Source organism: Alligator sinensis, unplaced genomic scaffold, assembly GCF_000455745.1.
Source record: "Alligator sinensis unplaced genomic scaffold, ASM45574v1 scaffold1145_1, whole genome shotgun sequence".
Classification (NCBI taxonomy): Eukaryota; Metazoa; Chordata; order Crocodylia; family Alligatoridae; genus Alligator; species Alligator sinensis.
Genome location: NW_005843166.1, coordinates 291,914 through 305,854, shown reverse-complemented (window position 1 = coordinate 305,854; position 13,941 = coordinate 291,914). Strand labels below are relative to the sequence as shown.

General features: G+C 45.2%; 2 protein-coding genes across 7 annotated transcripts in view; one reads left to right on the top strand and one right to left on the bottom strand.

The window, feature by feature from the left end:
- Nucleotides 1-28: 28 nt before the first annotated feature.
- NXNL1 (nucleoredoxin like 1) lies at nt 29-5,390 on the bottom strand. The gene is made up of 3 exons (XM_006037751.2): nt 5,066-5,390; nt 3,002-4,377; nt 29-327 (listed from the first exon to the last, which is right to left on the bottom strand). The coding sequence occupies exons 2-3, from the start codon at nt 3,325-3,327 to the stop codon at nt 33-35; spliced, it is 621 nt and encodes a 206-aa protein (XP_006037813.1). The 5' UTR covers nt 3,328-4,377; nt 5,066-5,390; the 3' UTR covers nt 29-32.
- Nucleotides 5,391-7,955: 2,565 nt separating this feature from the next.
- Nucleotides 7,956-13,941, top strand: part of SLC27A1 (solute carrier family 27 member 1) — a 15,801-nt gene continuing 9,815 nt past the window's right edge. For 2 of the 6 annotated variants that reach the window (XM_014526823.2, XM_014526824.2), the window contains exons 1-4: nt 8,089-8,484; nt 9,176-9,342; nt 12,512-12,906; nt 13,486-13,647. In XM_014526823.2, coding sequence (XP_014382309.1) covers nt 9,176-9,342; nt 12,512-12,906; nt 13,486-13,647 — 724 coding nt within the window. In that variant the 5' untranslated portion in view covers nt 8,089-8,484. Of the gene's footprint in view, nt 8,001-8,039; nt 8,067-8,088; nt 8,485-9,175; nt 9,343-12,511; nt 12,907-13,485; nt 13,648-13,941 lie in introns of those variants that run through there. The other 4 variants (XM_025194167.1, XM_025194169.1, XM_025194168.1 and 1 more) reach the window with 4 other exon arrangements.

The window sequence follows — 13,941 nt, the reverse complement described above, 5'->3', positions numbered from 1 at the left end:
ACCTGCGTGTACCCCCTATGCATCGCCAGTGATCAGGACATAGCATCTTCCTCTTCATTTTCCCTCTCTTCTTTCTTCATCTTCTTGTCCAGCTTGTACTTGAGGCGGCGGATGGGGTCAGTGATGCTTCTCAGGGACATGTCATCAAAATCCTCTGCCAGGAGAAAATTCCTGTTGATCAGGTCAGCAGCTTCCTCCCAATTCTTGAAACAGGCAGGACCCAGACACTTGATTTCCTCCACAGCATTCCCAGAAATCACTTCTCCATTGGGCTTCAGTACCACCACTACAGGCATGTCACACACAACAAACATTGACTCCAGCTCCCTGGAAACCAAAATCAGAAAGTTTAAATCACAAAGCCCAGAGCTTTTTAGACAAGGTGCTAAAGACTACATGCCACCCACCAGAGCCCTCTTTAGGTACAACTGCTGCCTTTCCTACTGCAGGCTGCGGGCTGGATTTCCAGACCTGTTGGTGGTGGTCAGTTGTAGGACATGCAGTTGCTTACCTGGCAGGGGAAATACCATGACTACTAAGGTGGTTTTCCTGATGGCTAGGGAAAACCACAAACGTGGCAGGGGGTAGTACACTGGCTGAGGTAATGCAGTTAGCACTTTCACTTACAGTGGGAAGATCTCGGCTATAAACCACCTTTATGGAAATGGGAGACTTCTCCCTAGCTTGCTCCTGTGGCCATATGGTTGAGGGCAAGTGAAAATCAGGGGCATCTAAACCCCAAGCTTCCAGGCTTGGGCCTGCACACAGGATGCCTGCCAAAAGATCTGAAGCCCCAGGCGGGGGTGGAGGATGTTTGCTGGTAGTAGGGCCACATGTGGTTCTTGAATGACTCACAAATGAGACACAACAAATTTTCCTTAAAAAAGGACATGGATTTGCTCTGAAGTGAAACAGTCCTTACCACTGGAAGGCAGCATGGGAACAGCCTGAGAAACAGAAGCTAAGTTAGGAATCCTGCCTGCTAGTCCTGACTTTGAAAATGATTCTCACAGAGAAGGCTCTGGCCTTAACAGAGCACTTCCCCGCCTGTGCCTGTAAAAGAGGAAGGAATACTTCAGCTCACCTCCAAGGGAAGAATGAACTCATAAATACTAGTAAGAAGCTTTGAAGCTGTATCATACTCTGATTAATCATCAAGGCTAGGGACAGAAGTTACGTATAAACCAGTGTAAGTGATCAGAAACTAGTTTAAACCTGTAACAGAACAGAAGTTCAGTGCACATAAACCAGTTTCAGAATAGCTGAAACTGGGTTAAGATAAAGCTGGTTGAATGTAGTACCAGACTTAACTGATTTAGGCCAAACCGGTTTATGAAACTTCTGTCGCAGACCCGTTCCTGGTACAAGTTAAATCAGAGTCCTCCAGCATCCCAGCATGCTTTGCAGCCCTGGACTGGGCTGTGCTGTCTGCTCCAGAGAGCAGGGCTGGCCCTGCCCCTCTGCTCCCTAGCTGGAGCAGTGAAGGCTGGTTCACTGGCCAGCTCACTGCCTTCCCTCGCCCCGGGAAACCCTTGCTGGGGTCTAGGGCTGGGGGTTAAACTCACTGTTCCCTGAGTACAGAGCTGCCCTGCCCTGCCCTGCCGGATTACTTACTGCTGGCTGCAACTGTGGACTACAAATCCTGGAAGCAGGAAGAGGAAGTGATGAGCAACCCTGCGGAGTTCTGCTGCTGTGACTGTGAACTGCAAATCCAAGAGACCTTGGGGGCAGCAGGAAGAGGAAGTGAACACACAGCCCATGCTGGTTACCTGCCAGAGAGCCATGCTCTAGCACCCCCTGGCTTCTGGTTTGAGCCACTGTAGGCATGTGGCCACATTTCCTGAATCACAAATAAATATCTGTTCAATTGCTTATTAGTTCAATCTTTGCAGCCTAGACTAACCTGCAAAGACTGAATCAATTCAGCCTTGGGCTTTTTGACTGTCTGTACTTAGTCCAAAGGAACAGTCATGCCATTTAATTACTGCTTATTTTATATTAATGAAGTCACAGTAACTTGCAGCTTTTTTCCCTTTGGTGTGACATGAGAATTTGGAGGACTGTTGCCAAGTGCTTCCATAACGTTTTTCTCATGTCTTTCTTACAGCCTATAGGGACAATCTCTTTGTTGGATCCTTTTAAGAACAAGAAATAAACAGGAGTCTGTAAGGGCAATTCTCAACCAGCGTGCCAGTGGAAGATGAGAAGAGATCCCAGGTCCTCTGCTCAGATATCTGGACATGCTGCCTTTCACCCAGAATGGTCTGTGTTGTAGACAGCACTGGTGGTGATCTGTTCAGATCTTTTCCTGTTGCCTTTGCTTTTCCTGCACTTTCCTCATTGCACTCTGGTGTTTTCTAGTCTTTCCCTTATGACTGTCCCCACTACTCTGTAGGAGCTGGTCTTGTTTTGTTCAAAAAATCCTTAGAAATAACTTCTTTCATGAAGCCAGTTGATACATATCCACCAAGTACATGTTTAAAATAAGTTATGATGAGATCAAAGCCTCAGCTTTGTGAGGAAAAGGTGGGTGTGATGGACTAATATTAAGACTGGGAGTCAGAACTCAAAATTCTGATTTTTTTCTGACTCTATCAGCAAGACTCTATCCCTGCAAGGCCTTGGGCAAGTCATTTCCTTTTCCAGACCTCAGTTTCTCCATCTATAAATAGAAAAAAAGATGACCTACCTTCTGAGAGAGAAGCACAAAGTACTGCTGTCATCTATGTATCTGCAGTGTTAACTATGCTTGGTTACATTATAGGATCCAAGACAGGGAATATCTGTGTTCACTTAATATAGTTAACACACACCCTGGAGTAGTTTGATAATGCATACAGGAATAACTTGCCCTGTACCAGACTTTATGACACACTGATGCTGTAATGCGAGGCTTTGGATAATAATAGAAATATTTAAAAGTTTGGAAGAAATAACAGCATCTGGAAAAAAAATTCAGAAGGGTACTTATTACTATCTTATTGCTTTATCAAGCTCTTACCTTTTAAACTCATCCTGGAAAGGCAGGGACAGCCATCTTTTTGGCATGGTCTTCAGGAACTTTTCTTGTTTTTTCTCTGTTTCATCCTGAGAGACATACACCAGGACCAGCTGGGAAGCTCTTTCCACATAGAACTCATCAGTGAGTCTCACAAAGAAATCTTTGAGGACCGGAGAGAATTCCTGGCATCGAGGACATTCACCAGATCCAAAATAAAGCAGCATCACTTTGTTTTCCAACCTTCGACGAAGTTCATGCTCTGTGTCCAGCTCATCACAGTCCTTGTTGTTTACAATCAGGATCTTCCCAGTAAAAAGGGAAGCCATAGCTAAGGCTAGGCATTCAGGTTGATACTGTTAGTTAAATAATTAATCCATTTTGGAGGTTTTGCAAGGCACAGTTCCATTCTGGTATTTGGAAACTCAGTGCGAAGGAAATCTTGTGCAGTTTCTTCAGAGTCTGTCTTTTTGTGTGGCTCATGAAGTTTGCCTACAGGTGTTTGTCATTAGAACCTTTCCTTCTGTATGTTGTCTGCATCATAAAACTGAAGATAATGCTTCAGTCTTGCTACTAGGTTGAAGGGTTGGTTGAGTTTATAGTAAATCCAATAATCTGTCTGTTGTATTTCATCTACTGAGCTATTAATAAACTGAGGACTCAAACTCTGCAAAGTCATCTTTAATCTTTTAAAACTGATATAGTGGCTGCTGCTTAACTATCCAGAATAGCTAATAAACTATAACAGGTATTCAGCAAGACCTACCATGATTACAAATTCTGATAATTTGCTGGTGGTAAAGCAGGTTCACTGATGATTATCAATGTTCCCTCTAAGGTGTAGCAATCTGTGAGCACGCTGCTTCAGTCTGTGAGCATGCCACTTTGGTCCCACCTCCTCCTTTCGGTGCACACTGTTATTCAGAACCATGGCTGGTATTCTCAGGCAGTATTTGCTCTTGGCTACTATTCAGAAGCTTTTTGGTGGTATTCCTGTATTCACCTAAGCTAATAAAAGATTTTCATTTATAATTTTAGTCTATGCGTATGTTTTTTTTAAAGGTGTGATCATTTACATTTTCGTAAATTTATCTAATTAAGGGAAATGTGTGTGGGGTGCAAATGTCTTTTCCGGTCACCTTTCCCTTGTTATGGCAGGTTATGGATGGATGGATGGATGGACATAAATACAGCTAACCCGTTTCCATGGAACAGGACTATTTCCCAATTTTGAGAGCGAGAAGATAACAGACTTTGTGTGATTCCTAAATGAACAAGCCCCCAGCTCCCACCTCACCTTGCCTTGGGGAGCGAGGAGGCACATGGCGTCGGGACTGGGGAGCAGAGCAGATCCCTGGAGTCCTGCAGTCTCTCCCCACCTGCATTATGCAGGGGCTGCTGCTTAACTATCCAGAATAGCTAATAAACTATAACAGGTATTCAGCAAGACCTACCATGATTACAAATTCTGATAATTTGCTGGTGGTAAAGCAGGTTCACTGATGATTATCAATGTTCCCTCTAAGGTGTAGCAATCTGTGAGCACGCTGCTTCAGTCTGTGAGCATGCCACTTTGGTCCCACCTCCTCCTTTCGGTGCACACTGTTATTCAGAACCATGGCTGGTATTCTCAGGCAGTATTTGCTCTTGGCTACTATTCAGAAGCTTTTTGGTGGTATTCCTGTATTCACCTAAGCTAATAAAAGATTTTCATTTATAATTTTAGTCTATGCGTATGTTTTTTTTAAAGGTGTGATCATTTACATTTTCGTAAATTTATCTAATTAAGGGAAATGTGTGTGGGGTGCAAATGTCTTTTCCGGTCACCTTTCCCTTGTTATGGCAGGTTATGGATGGATGGATGGATGGACATAAATACAGCTAACCCGTTTCCATGGAACAGGACTATTTCCCAATTTTGAGAGCGAGAAGATAACAGACTTTGTGTGATTCCTAAATGAACAAGCCCCCAGCTCCCACCTCACCTTGCCTTGGGGAGCGAGGAGGCACATGGCGTCGGGACTGGGGAGCAGAGCAGATCCCTGGAGTCCTGCAGTCTCTCCCCACCTGCATTATGCAAACCTCACTTGAGCCTCTGATTGCAGCACAGCAAATCTTCTCTTTGATCTCAGATGATTTTAATTTGGGGTGGCAGGGATACCCATGGAGGAGCTGCTGCAGAGAAGACACTTGGGACATATTTGGTCTGCAAGGAGCGACTGCTATTAGTCTTAGAGAGCTTCTCTCTCCCTTTCTTGGAGGATCTATGGCTGGGGAGAGGAGTAGTTGCCCGGCGCCAGCCCTGAGCTCCAGCCCCCGTCCCCGCCTTGCCTTGGGGAGCAAGGACGCGCTCTGCCCCAGCCCCAGCCCCCATCCCCAACCCCACCTCACTTTGGGGAGAAGCCGCTGCTTGAGCTTACCTCTGGTAAATGTCCCACGCTGGCCCTGGTGCCTCTACCACTCTCTGCACCCAGCTCCTCTCTGGACGGGTGCACGGCATTAATAAGTTAGTGCGTGGCAAGATTTTTAATTGTGCATGGCCGTACACATGCACAGCTTGGAGGGAACATTGATGATTATTGCCAAAAAGCAGGAGAGAATGGGAACCTTGCTACAACATATACTCTGTAACTGGGGATACTGGGGAATGAAGCCTGAATTACTGGAAAATCTGTTCTTTTACAGTGATCTGCAAAACCTCATATTCAGATAAGCCTAATACAGAGGAAGGAATGCAGAACAGAGTGCTTCAGGCTCTTGTGATATCAGTAACTTTGGCAGGAAAATCAACCCAGTGTTTGATGGATAAATCAAAATAAGTATTTTGAAACATTGTTTAATGCACGCACATTATACTTCCTACATATTCACAGATACTACAACTTACACAGAATAGTGCCCAAATGAGGGGTGCATCCACCATATCATAGTTTACTTGAAGTCACATAGGATGCAAGAACAATGGAATGCAGCTCAATGATGTTGCTGTATTTCTCACAGAGTATGTGCCTCTCAAACTGCTTCTCTGAATCAAACATGTGGGACTTGCAGAAATATAAAACTTTTTTTTTTCTCATTAGGATGGTATAATGCCAGATGTCTCATAAATGAACGTGTAGAAACAGAACTATGGGAAAGGTCAGCATCATCTGTTTGGAACAAATTTAATTTTGAACAGAAAGGAGTGAAGACAATAGTCAGGGTTGCATAAGGACATAAAAATACTTTAGGAATATATTAGAAAAAAAAGATGTAGGAGTTTGCAAAGTGCTGCTGGAAATCCAAAGGGCTCAGTAACTGCTGGAAACCATTTTACAGTTTGTGACCCAGTAGAGAGGAAGAAGGAACCTGAAGAGCTTCTTGTCTATACACTGCTCATTTTGCATGAACTGTTCCTGGCAACCAAGACTAAACAGCCTCTCTGAACATAAATGTTATAACACTAAGTCTTTTAGAAGCAGATGTGGGAATGTGACCAGATAACACAAGCTGGACACTTGAGTTGTTGTCAATGCTTTAATTTGTTGCACGTTCTCTCAGACCCTTTTACCTATAAAATTATTTCGAAGAACTGAGTAGGTACACAAACATACAGCTCTGCGGCAAGTGATGCAGCCTGTTTAAATCCTGTTTTTTTGCTAACTTGGTAGCGATACATGCTGTGAAACACAGTAGTACCCATGGGACTGAAGGAAAGTCCCAGAGACAGTACTCTGGCACTGCTTGCACTACAAATGCAGCCATCTCCGGGAACCTGCTTTCAAACCAGTTGCCCCGGGCACAAGCCCTTTTCTCGTCTACAGAACCAGGGGAACTGTGGGCTTCGTAGCAGTGCCTAGACTGGATGCAGCAAGACGTCATGGCATGGTGGCATCACACCTTCCTGATAACGCAGTGTGGCACCAGTTCAATTCCATTTATTAAGAATTGTGGCTAAATGCCACGCTCCTGAAAATGACACAACACACATACAACCATAATATAAATAAGTTCGAACAAAGTAATCAAACTACAAATATTATATTAAAAATAGAGCCCACCAACATAAAAGAATATTCATATATAGTAGTAAATCAAGACATGAATCTGTAATATTGTTGTACATAGATCCACAATTGATCAGTGTGATGCTAAGAAAGCAAAGACATGCGACAGGGTGTGATGTCACACAATAGTTTCTTATGTCACTGCTGCACCAGGGCAGAAAGGCAGCTAGATGCACTCTTTGCAACTGCAAAAAGCAGTCACAACTCCTGGTAGAGGAGATATCTTTTATTAAACCCGCTAGATAGTTGCCAAAAAAAAGTATTTGCAAGCTTTCTGGCTCACGCACCCTTCCCCAGGCATTGCATTCTCCTTTGCCCGAAGAAGGGCACACGAGCCCAAAAGCTTGCAAATAAGGACATTTTTTTGCAACGGTCCAGTGCAGGGGTAGGCAATGATTTTTGGCTGGAGTGCTGCTGAAAAAACCCACACTGTCTACCTGAGAAGGTGCCGGAATGCCAACACGTCCGAGCCCGGAGCAGGTGTTTGCAGCCTCCCGGCTGCAGCCGGCCCACAGAGCCGGGTCCGCTTGCAGCGGGGCTTGCAGCCTCTCAGCCACCTGCTGGGAGCAGCCTGGGCTTCGTGGCTGGCAGCAGCTGCTTAGAGCCCGGGCTGGCGGTGGTGTGCCGACCAAAATACCCTTGTGCACCACACACAACAGGCGTACCGGAGGTTGCGGACCCCTGGTCTAGTGGGTCCAATAAACCACACCCCCTCGCTCTACCAACAGCTCCGCCTACTTCCGCCTCAGACCCTGCCCACGGCTCCACACCGCCTCCTGCCGGCGGACCTGAGCGCGGCCGCTCTAGCCTCGGGCTCTCTATGTTCCGGCCTGTCTGGCCTGGCGTTCTCGCTGGTTCCAGCCCCGGCGGGAGGCGGAGCCTGCTCGGCCCGCCCCCTGCCTGACGCTACTTCCGGGGTGGGCGGCCCGCGCGCAGGACACTCTGCAGCTGACAAGGTAGCGGCGGGCGGGGGCGGGGGCCGAGGCGCGCGGGGAGCTGCCGCTGCCCTTGGCTCGGGGTCGGTGCGTGCACACGTCACCCTCGGTGCCGGGCTCAGTGAGGGGCGGGTGCCGGGCGCCTACCGCCTTCGCTCCCCGCGGGGTCAGGCTGAGAGCGCGGCTTTCCCCGCGGACCTGCTGGGGGCTCGTCCCGGGATAAGGGGCAGGGGCCGTCGAGCGACCTGCCGGGTCTCTTGGGACAAATGCAGCAGCCGGAGGGGCTGCAGAGCTCACCTACGCCGCGGTGCATCTAAGGCAGACGGTGCCTGGTCCCGTGCTGCCCCGGGGGATGCTTCCCCTTCCCGGCCCGGCCCCACATCCACACCTGCGACCTGTTTCTCACGAACTGCTGAAAACAAAGCGAGGGATTGGGGCTTGTCGTGGTGTTCTAGTCACAGCGATCAGCCTGCTGTCCTCTCCAGTAGCAGCCAGGGAGGTTTAGGTTGGATATTGGGGAAAAACTCCCACAGGAGGGTGGTAAAACACTGGAGCAGGTTACCCAGAGAGGTGGGGGAATCTCCATCCTTGAAGGTTTTCAAGGCCTGGCTGGACAAAGTCCTGGCTGGGACTATCTAATTGGGGTTGATCCTGCTTTGAGCAGGGGGTTGGACTAGATGTGCCCTCCTGAGGTCTTGTCCAGCCCTTGCGGTGTATGATCCTAGTCCAGGGTCTGAGAACTCCTCCTCATTGTCTAGGGCAGACCAGGTTCTTTGGGTAAATCCACTCTTTTTTATTAGACCAACCACAATAGTTGGAAAAATTCTTCTTTGCAAGCTTTCAGGTTCAAATGCCCTTCTTCAGGCTGAGGAAGTTTGGTTGGTTTAGAGAACTACTTCAAGTCTGGCTCGTGGTTTTACATTTTGACATGTACAATGGCTAGAAAAATCATAAATCCAAATGTGTTACTGAGCGTTGCAGAAATTAATTTGAAAGAGTCCTGTTCCCTGTGCTTTGCTGTTTTGACAGATAGTCATTAAACTTTTTTTTATAACTGCGAGTCCTGCGAGCACAACAGTGGCTCCTGCTGGTTTCAGTAGTGCTAGGATGTGTGTCTTGCCTGTTGCTGGTGGTCACGAAGGGGTCAGAGTTGACTGCTTGGCTCTGATGATTCTGAAATCTCTCTCCCTCCTTAGATGCGCATGGTTGGGGTTTATACTGCTTCTCTGGGCTCTCTTGGGCTAATGAGATTTTTTGGTGTGCCCTGGTCATGGAGTCTGGCAGCCACACTGGGCATTTACATTGGCAGTGGAGGGTGGAGGTTTCTTCGTATCATCTTTAAGACTGCTCTGAGAGATCTCTTGTAAGTATTGCCTTGTGGACCTTCCTCTTGTGCCATAATGTGCTTTTTTTCGTTTGTTTCTGTAAAATAGCTTTTCACCATTAAAAACGAACCTGCATTTATTTCGGCTCCAACAGCATGCCCTAACAACCCTGGAGGGGGTTATAACCTAGACTGTTGGGAATGTCTCTTCAGGACCTGTTTTAGACTTAGCAGGAAGGGGGATAGATTTCACATTTCAGAAATGGTGTGAAAGGGCATGGAATCAGAGGTTATAGTAAACTGGCTTTGTGCCAATTTAATGGTGTCAGGGTTTTTTCTGAATCTAAAGCTCTTTTGATTACACATTGTGGTTTGAATGGTGCAATTTTTGTAGGAACAGCTGAATATTTATGGTTCACAGAATAAGAACTTACACTAAGGAGATGGCCTTATTGTGCAATTTAACAAGGGGTGAGTAAAGCTTGTTACAGAAGCGAAGCATGTTGTTGTTCCTCCTAAAGTGAAAACTACAGTAGGTTAATATTAAAATTATAGGGGTTTTTTTATGTTTTATTGCATATAATACCTTGGAGTCTACTGCCTATCTTACCTCCTGGGATTCTGTCCTTAGTATTTCAGTTCTGTCTCTCTTAGGCTACTGTGAGGGGTTCCCTTTGTTCCAAAGGATTTAAGGCTCTTATGATCACCAGAGACTGCCTAGCTTTACTGTGGCTTCACTGTGCTTTGAAGGGCTGTTTCCTCCTGATTGCGTGGCAAGTGAGGAATAATGGCAGAAAATAATGTGGGGAGAATAAAGCCCTTTAAGAATCTGAGAAGTGTAGCTAACCAGTGAAAAGGCTCTTCTGTTGTGTCTCTGGCACAGCTCAGTGTAGGGTCACCATGAAAGGCCAGCTCAACCTGACAAAGTGCCAGCAAGTTGTTTCTAAAACAGCACCCTCCCCCCTTCCCTGGAGCTTTGCTGACCAGGGTTCCTGTCTTTGGCACTCAGTCATGAGGGTTTTTTAAGAGCTGATATTAAATGACCTTTCATGTTTCTGGAAATGTATCCAGACACATATGTTGCAACTCTTTCCTGTCTGATGGAAAAAATACTGTCACAAGCTTCCTGCCATCAGGAAATCAGGAGATCTTGGTGCTAAGATGGTGTATTTATCTGCATATTAAAAATTATAAAACATCTCCCATTAGAGACCACATATCTGTAAAAGTAAGAAACAGCAGAAGAATCATGGCAAATGTAGAGTACTTCATGGTTGTTTCAGATGATGAAATATTTTGTTACTCTTAAGTGTGAACTGCTTCAAGATGCATTTAGCTGCTAAAGCCTGCCTGCTTTAAAATAATCATAGCAATTGGAAAAAGTGGAAAAGACCTGTTAAGTCAAATGTAGTTTGTTCTGCTTGGTTAGTGCAAGGTTATTCCTCATATTTTCAGTACTTTTTTTTCTAATACTGAGTATCCAGAGAGGTGAACACAGTTCCCTTTTCTTTGGGATTCCTATTTAGAATCTAGTAGATCTTTCTGTTTTGCAGTTATTCAACCTATTTTTCCCCTTGATCATCTATTAACTCCTAGTCATGTTCTTTTGGATGATCTTTATCAAGCACTCTCCTTGTGTTTGTTCCCTCCAGCAATTTCTACATTATTTTGTCCTCTCTTTCCCACATAGTTTTCATTTGGCAACATCAAGAGAGTGCCTCTCTCTACCCCATGGTAGGAGCGGCATGGGGGTGTGAATGGAAAGAAGATGCATATGAAAAGCGATACACTGAAGGGTTCTGTTCTGAGTAGGAACAGCATGCTCGCTCACAATTGTGTACGATTTTTTATATTGGAAGCCTTTGGCTGTGTTCTGTTAAACCTCATTATGAGTTGATGTCACACGATGAAACTATCTCTTTTTTTTTTTTTAAAACCTTTTTAGAGTTCTGAAAATACCTAAAGTAACCTGCTGATCCTGAGGGAGCATGAACATTTAAAAAATAGCACAGGGCCATTACAAAGTGTGTCAAGGCAAGTAAGGCTTGGTCTAGTACAAAGTCAGTTAGTATCTGTTGCCTTGTCTCAGTTGGAAGCATCTTCTTTCCTAGTTCCCCCAAAGAGAACTGCAAAGAGGAGGTCTGCAGTGTGGCCTCACACTGTGATATAATCTATTTCCAAGAGACCTGCTTACTGCATTTTGCAATATTTTGTTTCCTGACTTTGTAAGGATATTTAATGGCTGGCAGGATTTAACCATATCCGTTGATTCCTTGGTAAAACATGCCGAGTCTCCAAATCCAGGGTTCCTAAAAGCCTAGCACTAGGAATTTGATTTCCAAGTCAAATCCAGAATTGTAAATGCTGCAGTTCCCTTGGCCTCTGTGTGATTCCAGCACTAAAGCATGAAAACCTTAGCAGGTGCCAGCTAGCTAGATGCTAATACAAAAGATGGAAGAGATGGATGCGAGTGAGATTGAAGGCAGTGCCCAAATAGTGGGACGGAGGAGGTGGGTGGAATTTTTAACATGGGTCTATTTGCGGTTTGTACTTTAAAATGCCATCTTTTTGTATTGCATGCAACTAATAGATGTCCATTTCCTTTGGAGGCCTTTGTCCCTGCTGAAAGGAGGATTTTTTTTTCTCTTTGTTCTCCTCCCTCCCTTCTCCCCCTTTCTCCCCCTTTGTCCCTTCAGTGTTGGATCATGGACCCTTTGCTTCTTAAGTACTGCTGTGTGAATAAGTCCTTTTCCTGCTGGAAAGATTTCCAAGCACCAGTAGAGTAAAACATCCTGTTGCTTTGCTTGTCCACATACTGCTAGAGAAGCTGTATAATTCTATATAGTCTAGCCACTTTCACTTTGAATCTTCAAGAGAAGGCTTGTTGGGAGCAGTAGAAGTTCAGGACCATGCTTATATCTGTAAGTGCTGAACTGTGTCAGCCAAAAAGAAACTTTTTATTTAACTGAAAGTTTAGATTCTCCTGAATTTGATGGTTTAGGCTTCCTGACTGCAGTAAACAGCTTTCATGTGTACCCTAGTGACAGGTAGAAGTTTTTTAGCCCAAATGGCAGAGTAGAAAATTGTGCCAAACGTTATCAGCCTGTATATTAGGCAGACAGTATTGGACTGTATGTTAAACCCTTTTGGGGGGTGCTGGTTTGTTTTGTTTTTTTTGCTAGAGTTGACTTTCTTCTCCTTGCTGCAGTGGCCTCTCAGTGCTGTTACGAGTCAAATATGAGTTGCGAAAGCATCAACGAGCCAAAACTACTGTTCCAAAGATCTTCCAGGATGTTGTCCGAAGGCACCCTGACAAAGTGGCACTGGTCTATGAAGCCACTGATGAGAAATGGACTTTCAAGCGGCTGGATGAATATTCCAATGCAGTCGCTAACTTCTTCTACCAGCAGGGATACCAGCTGGGTGACGTGATTGCCATCTTCATGGAGAGCCGTCCTGAGTATGTGGGCCTCTGGCTGGGGATGGCAAAAGTTGGCATTGAGGCAGCCCTTATCAACTTCAATTTGCGTCTTGATTCTCTGGTTTACTGTGTGACAACCTCAGGTGCAAAAGCTGTGATCTTTGGAGGAGAGCTGTCTGCAGGTGAGTCACTTGGGAGTTTGCATGCACTATGGCACACTTCCTGGAGTTCTTACTTAGTCCTGAGGAAGGATGTAAAAAAAGGCAAAGATTTTCAGTCGGTCTATATGTTCTGTATATGGAAAGAAACAGGATGATGTATCAGATGAGGATGATGGAAGTACTTTCCAGTCCATTTTTAGCTAAGGAGGTTGTTAAGCAATTACAAGGAGTAAAGGTGTTTTAGCTCAGCAAGTCCAGACTGCTTGCTTCCAAGAACTGGCTGAGGCAGTCCCTGGTTCACTGATGTTAATACCATAGAAATTCTGGCAGATTGCTAATGTTGTACCACTATACATGGTACAAATGGATGGAGAGATGAATTTGCCTAGACTTCCAGGAAGGTCTTTTGTTGAAACTAGGATGTTGGAATCGTGGTAATTTGGATGTTACTAGGATAGTCTCTTAAATACTCTTTGCGTCTCTTGGTCTGAGCATTGTAGATGTCTTTTGAGACATAAAAGCACTCACTTAGTATTGGTGGTATTATTAATGTGGCCTAGACTGTTGTACTTTTGCAATGGAACATATTGTATGTTGCAGCAATATCTGAAGTGAATGGGATGCTGGGCAAGAACATGACAAAGTTCTGCTCTGGAGACTTTAACCCGGACTCTGTCCCCATGGAGACGAAACATCTTGATCCTCTTCTGAGTGCCACATCAAAATCTCCTCCACATCAAATCCCAGCCAAAGGTTTAGATGGTAAATTTCTCGGTATTCTTATTCTCTTTGGTTGCATGTGTGAGACTCCAATTTGAGAACTGTGTGTTTGAATACCCAAATCTAGAGGCAAATTTAGAGGACCTTGCATTGTAGTGTTTGAAGTACAAATCTCCCTGTGCATGTAAGAACCTGAACTGCACGGTGGTAGATGCCTGCTTGAGAATCGTTCCAGAGCTTTGACAAGAGTGAGCTGGCTGTTACTTTTTTAAAGACCCTTGGTCCACCTCACCCTACCAGGGATGCAGTTTCTGCAAAGAAATGCTGTCACCTTAC

What these genes read in the sequence shown, in the direction of transcription:
- NXNL1 (XM_006037751.2), bottom strand. Translation starts at nt 3,327, where the DNA reads ATGGCTTCCCTTTTTACTGGGAAGATCCTGATTGTAAACAACAAGGAC. An exon ending in TTCCAGGATGAGTTTAAAAG is followed by an intron (nt 328 to 3,001) that starts GTAAGAGCTTGA and finishes TTTGGTTTCCAG; the next exon opens with GGAGCTGGAGTCAATGTTTG.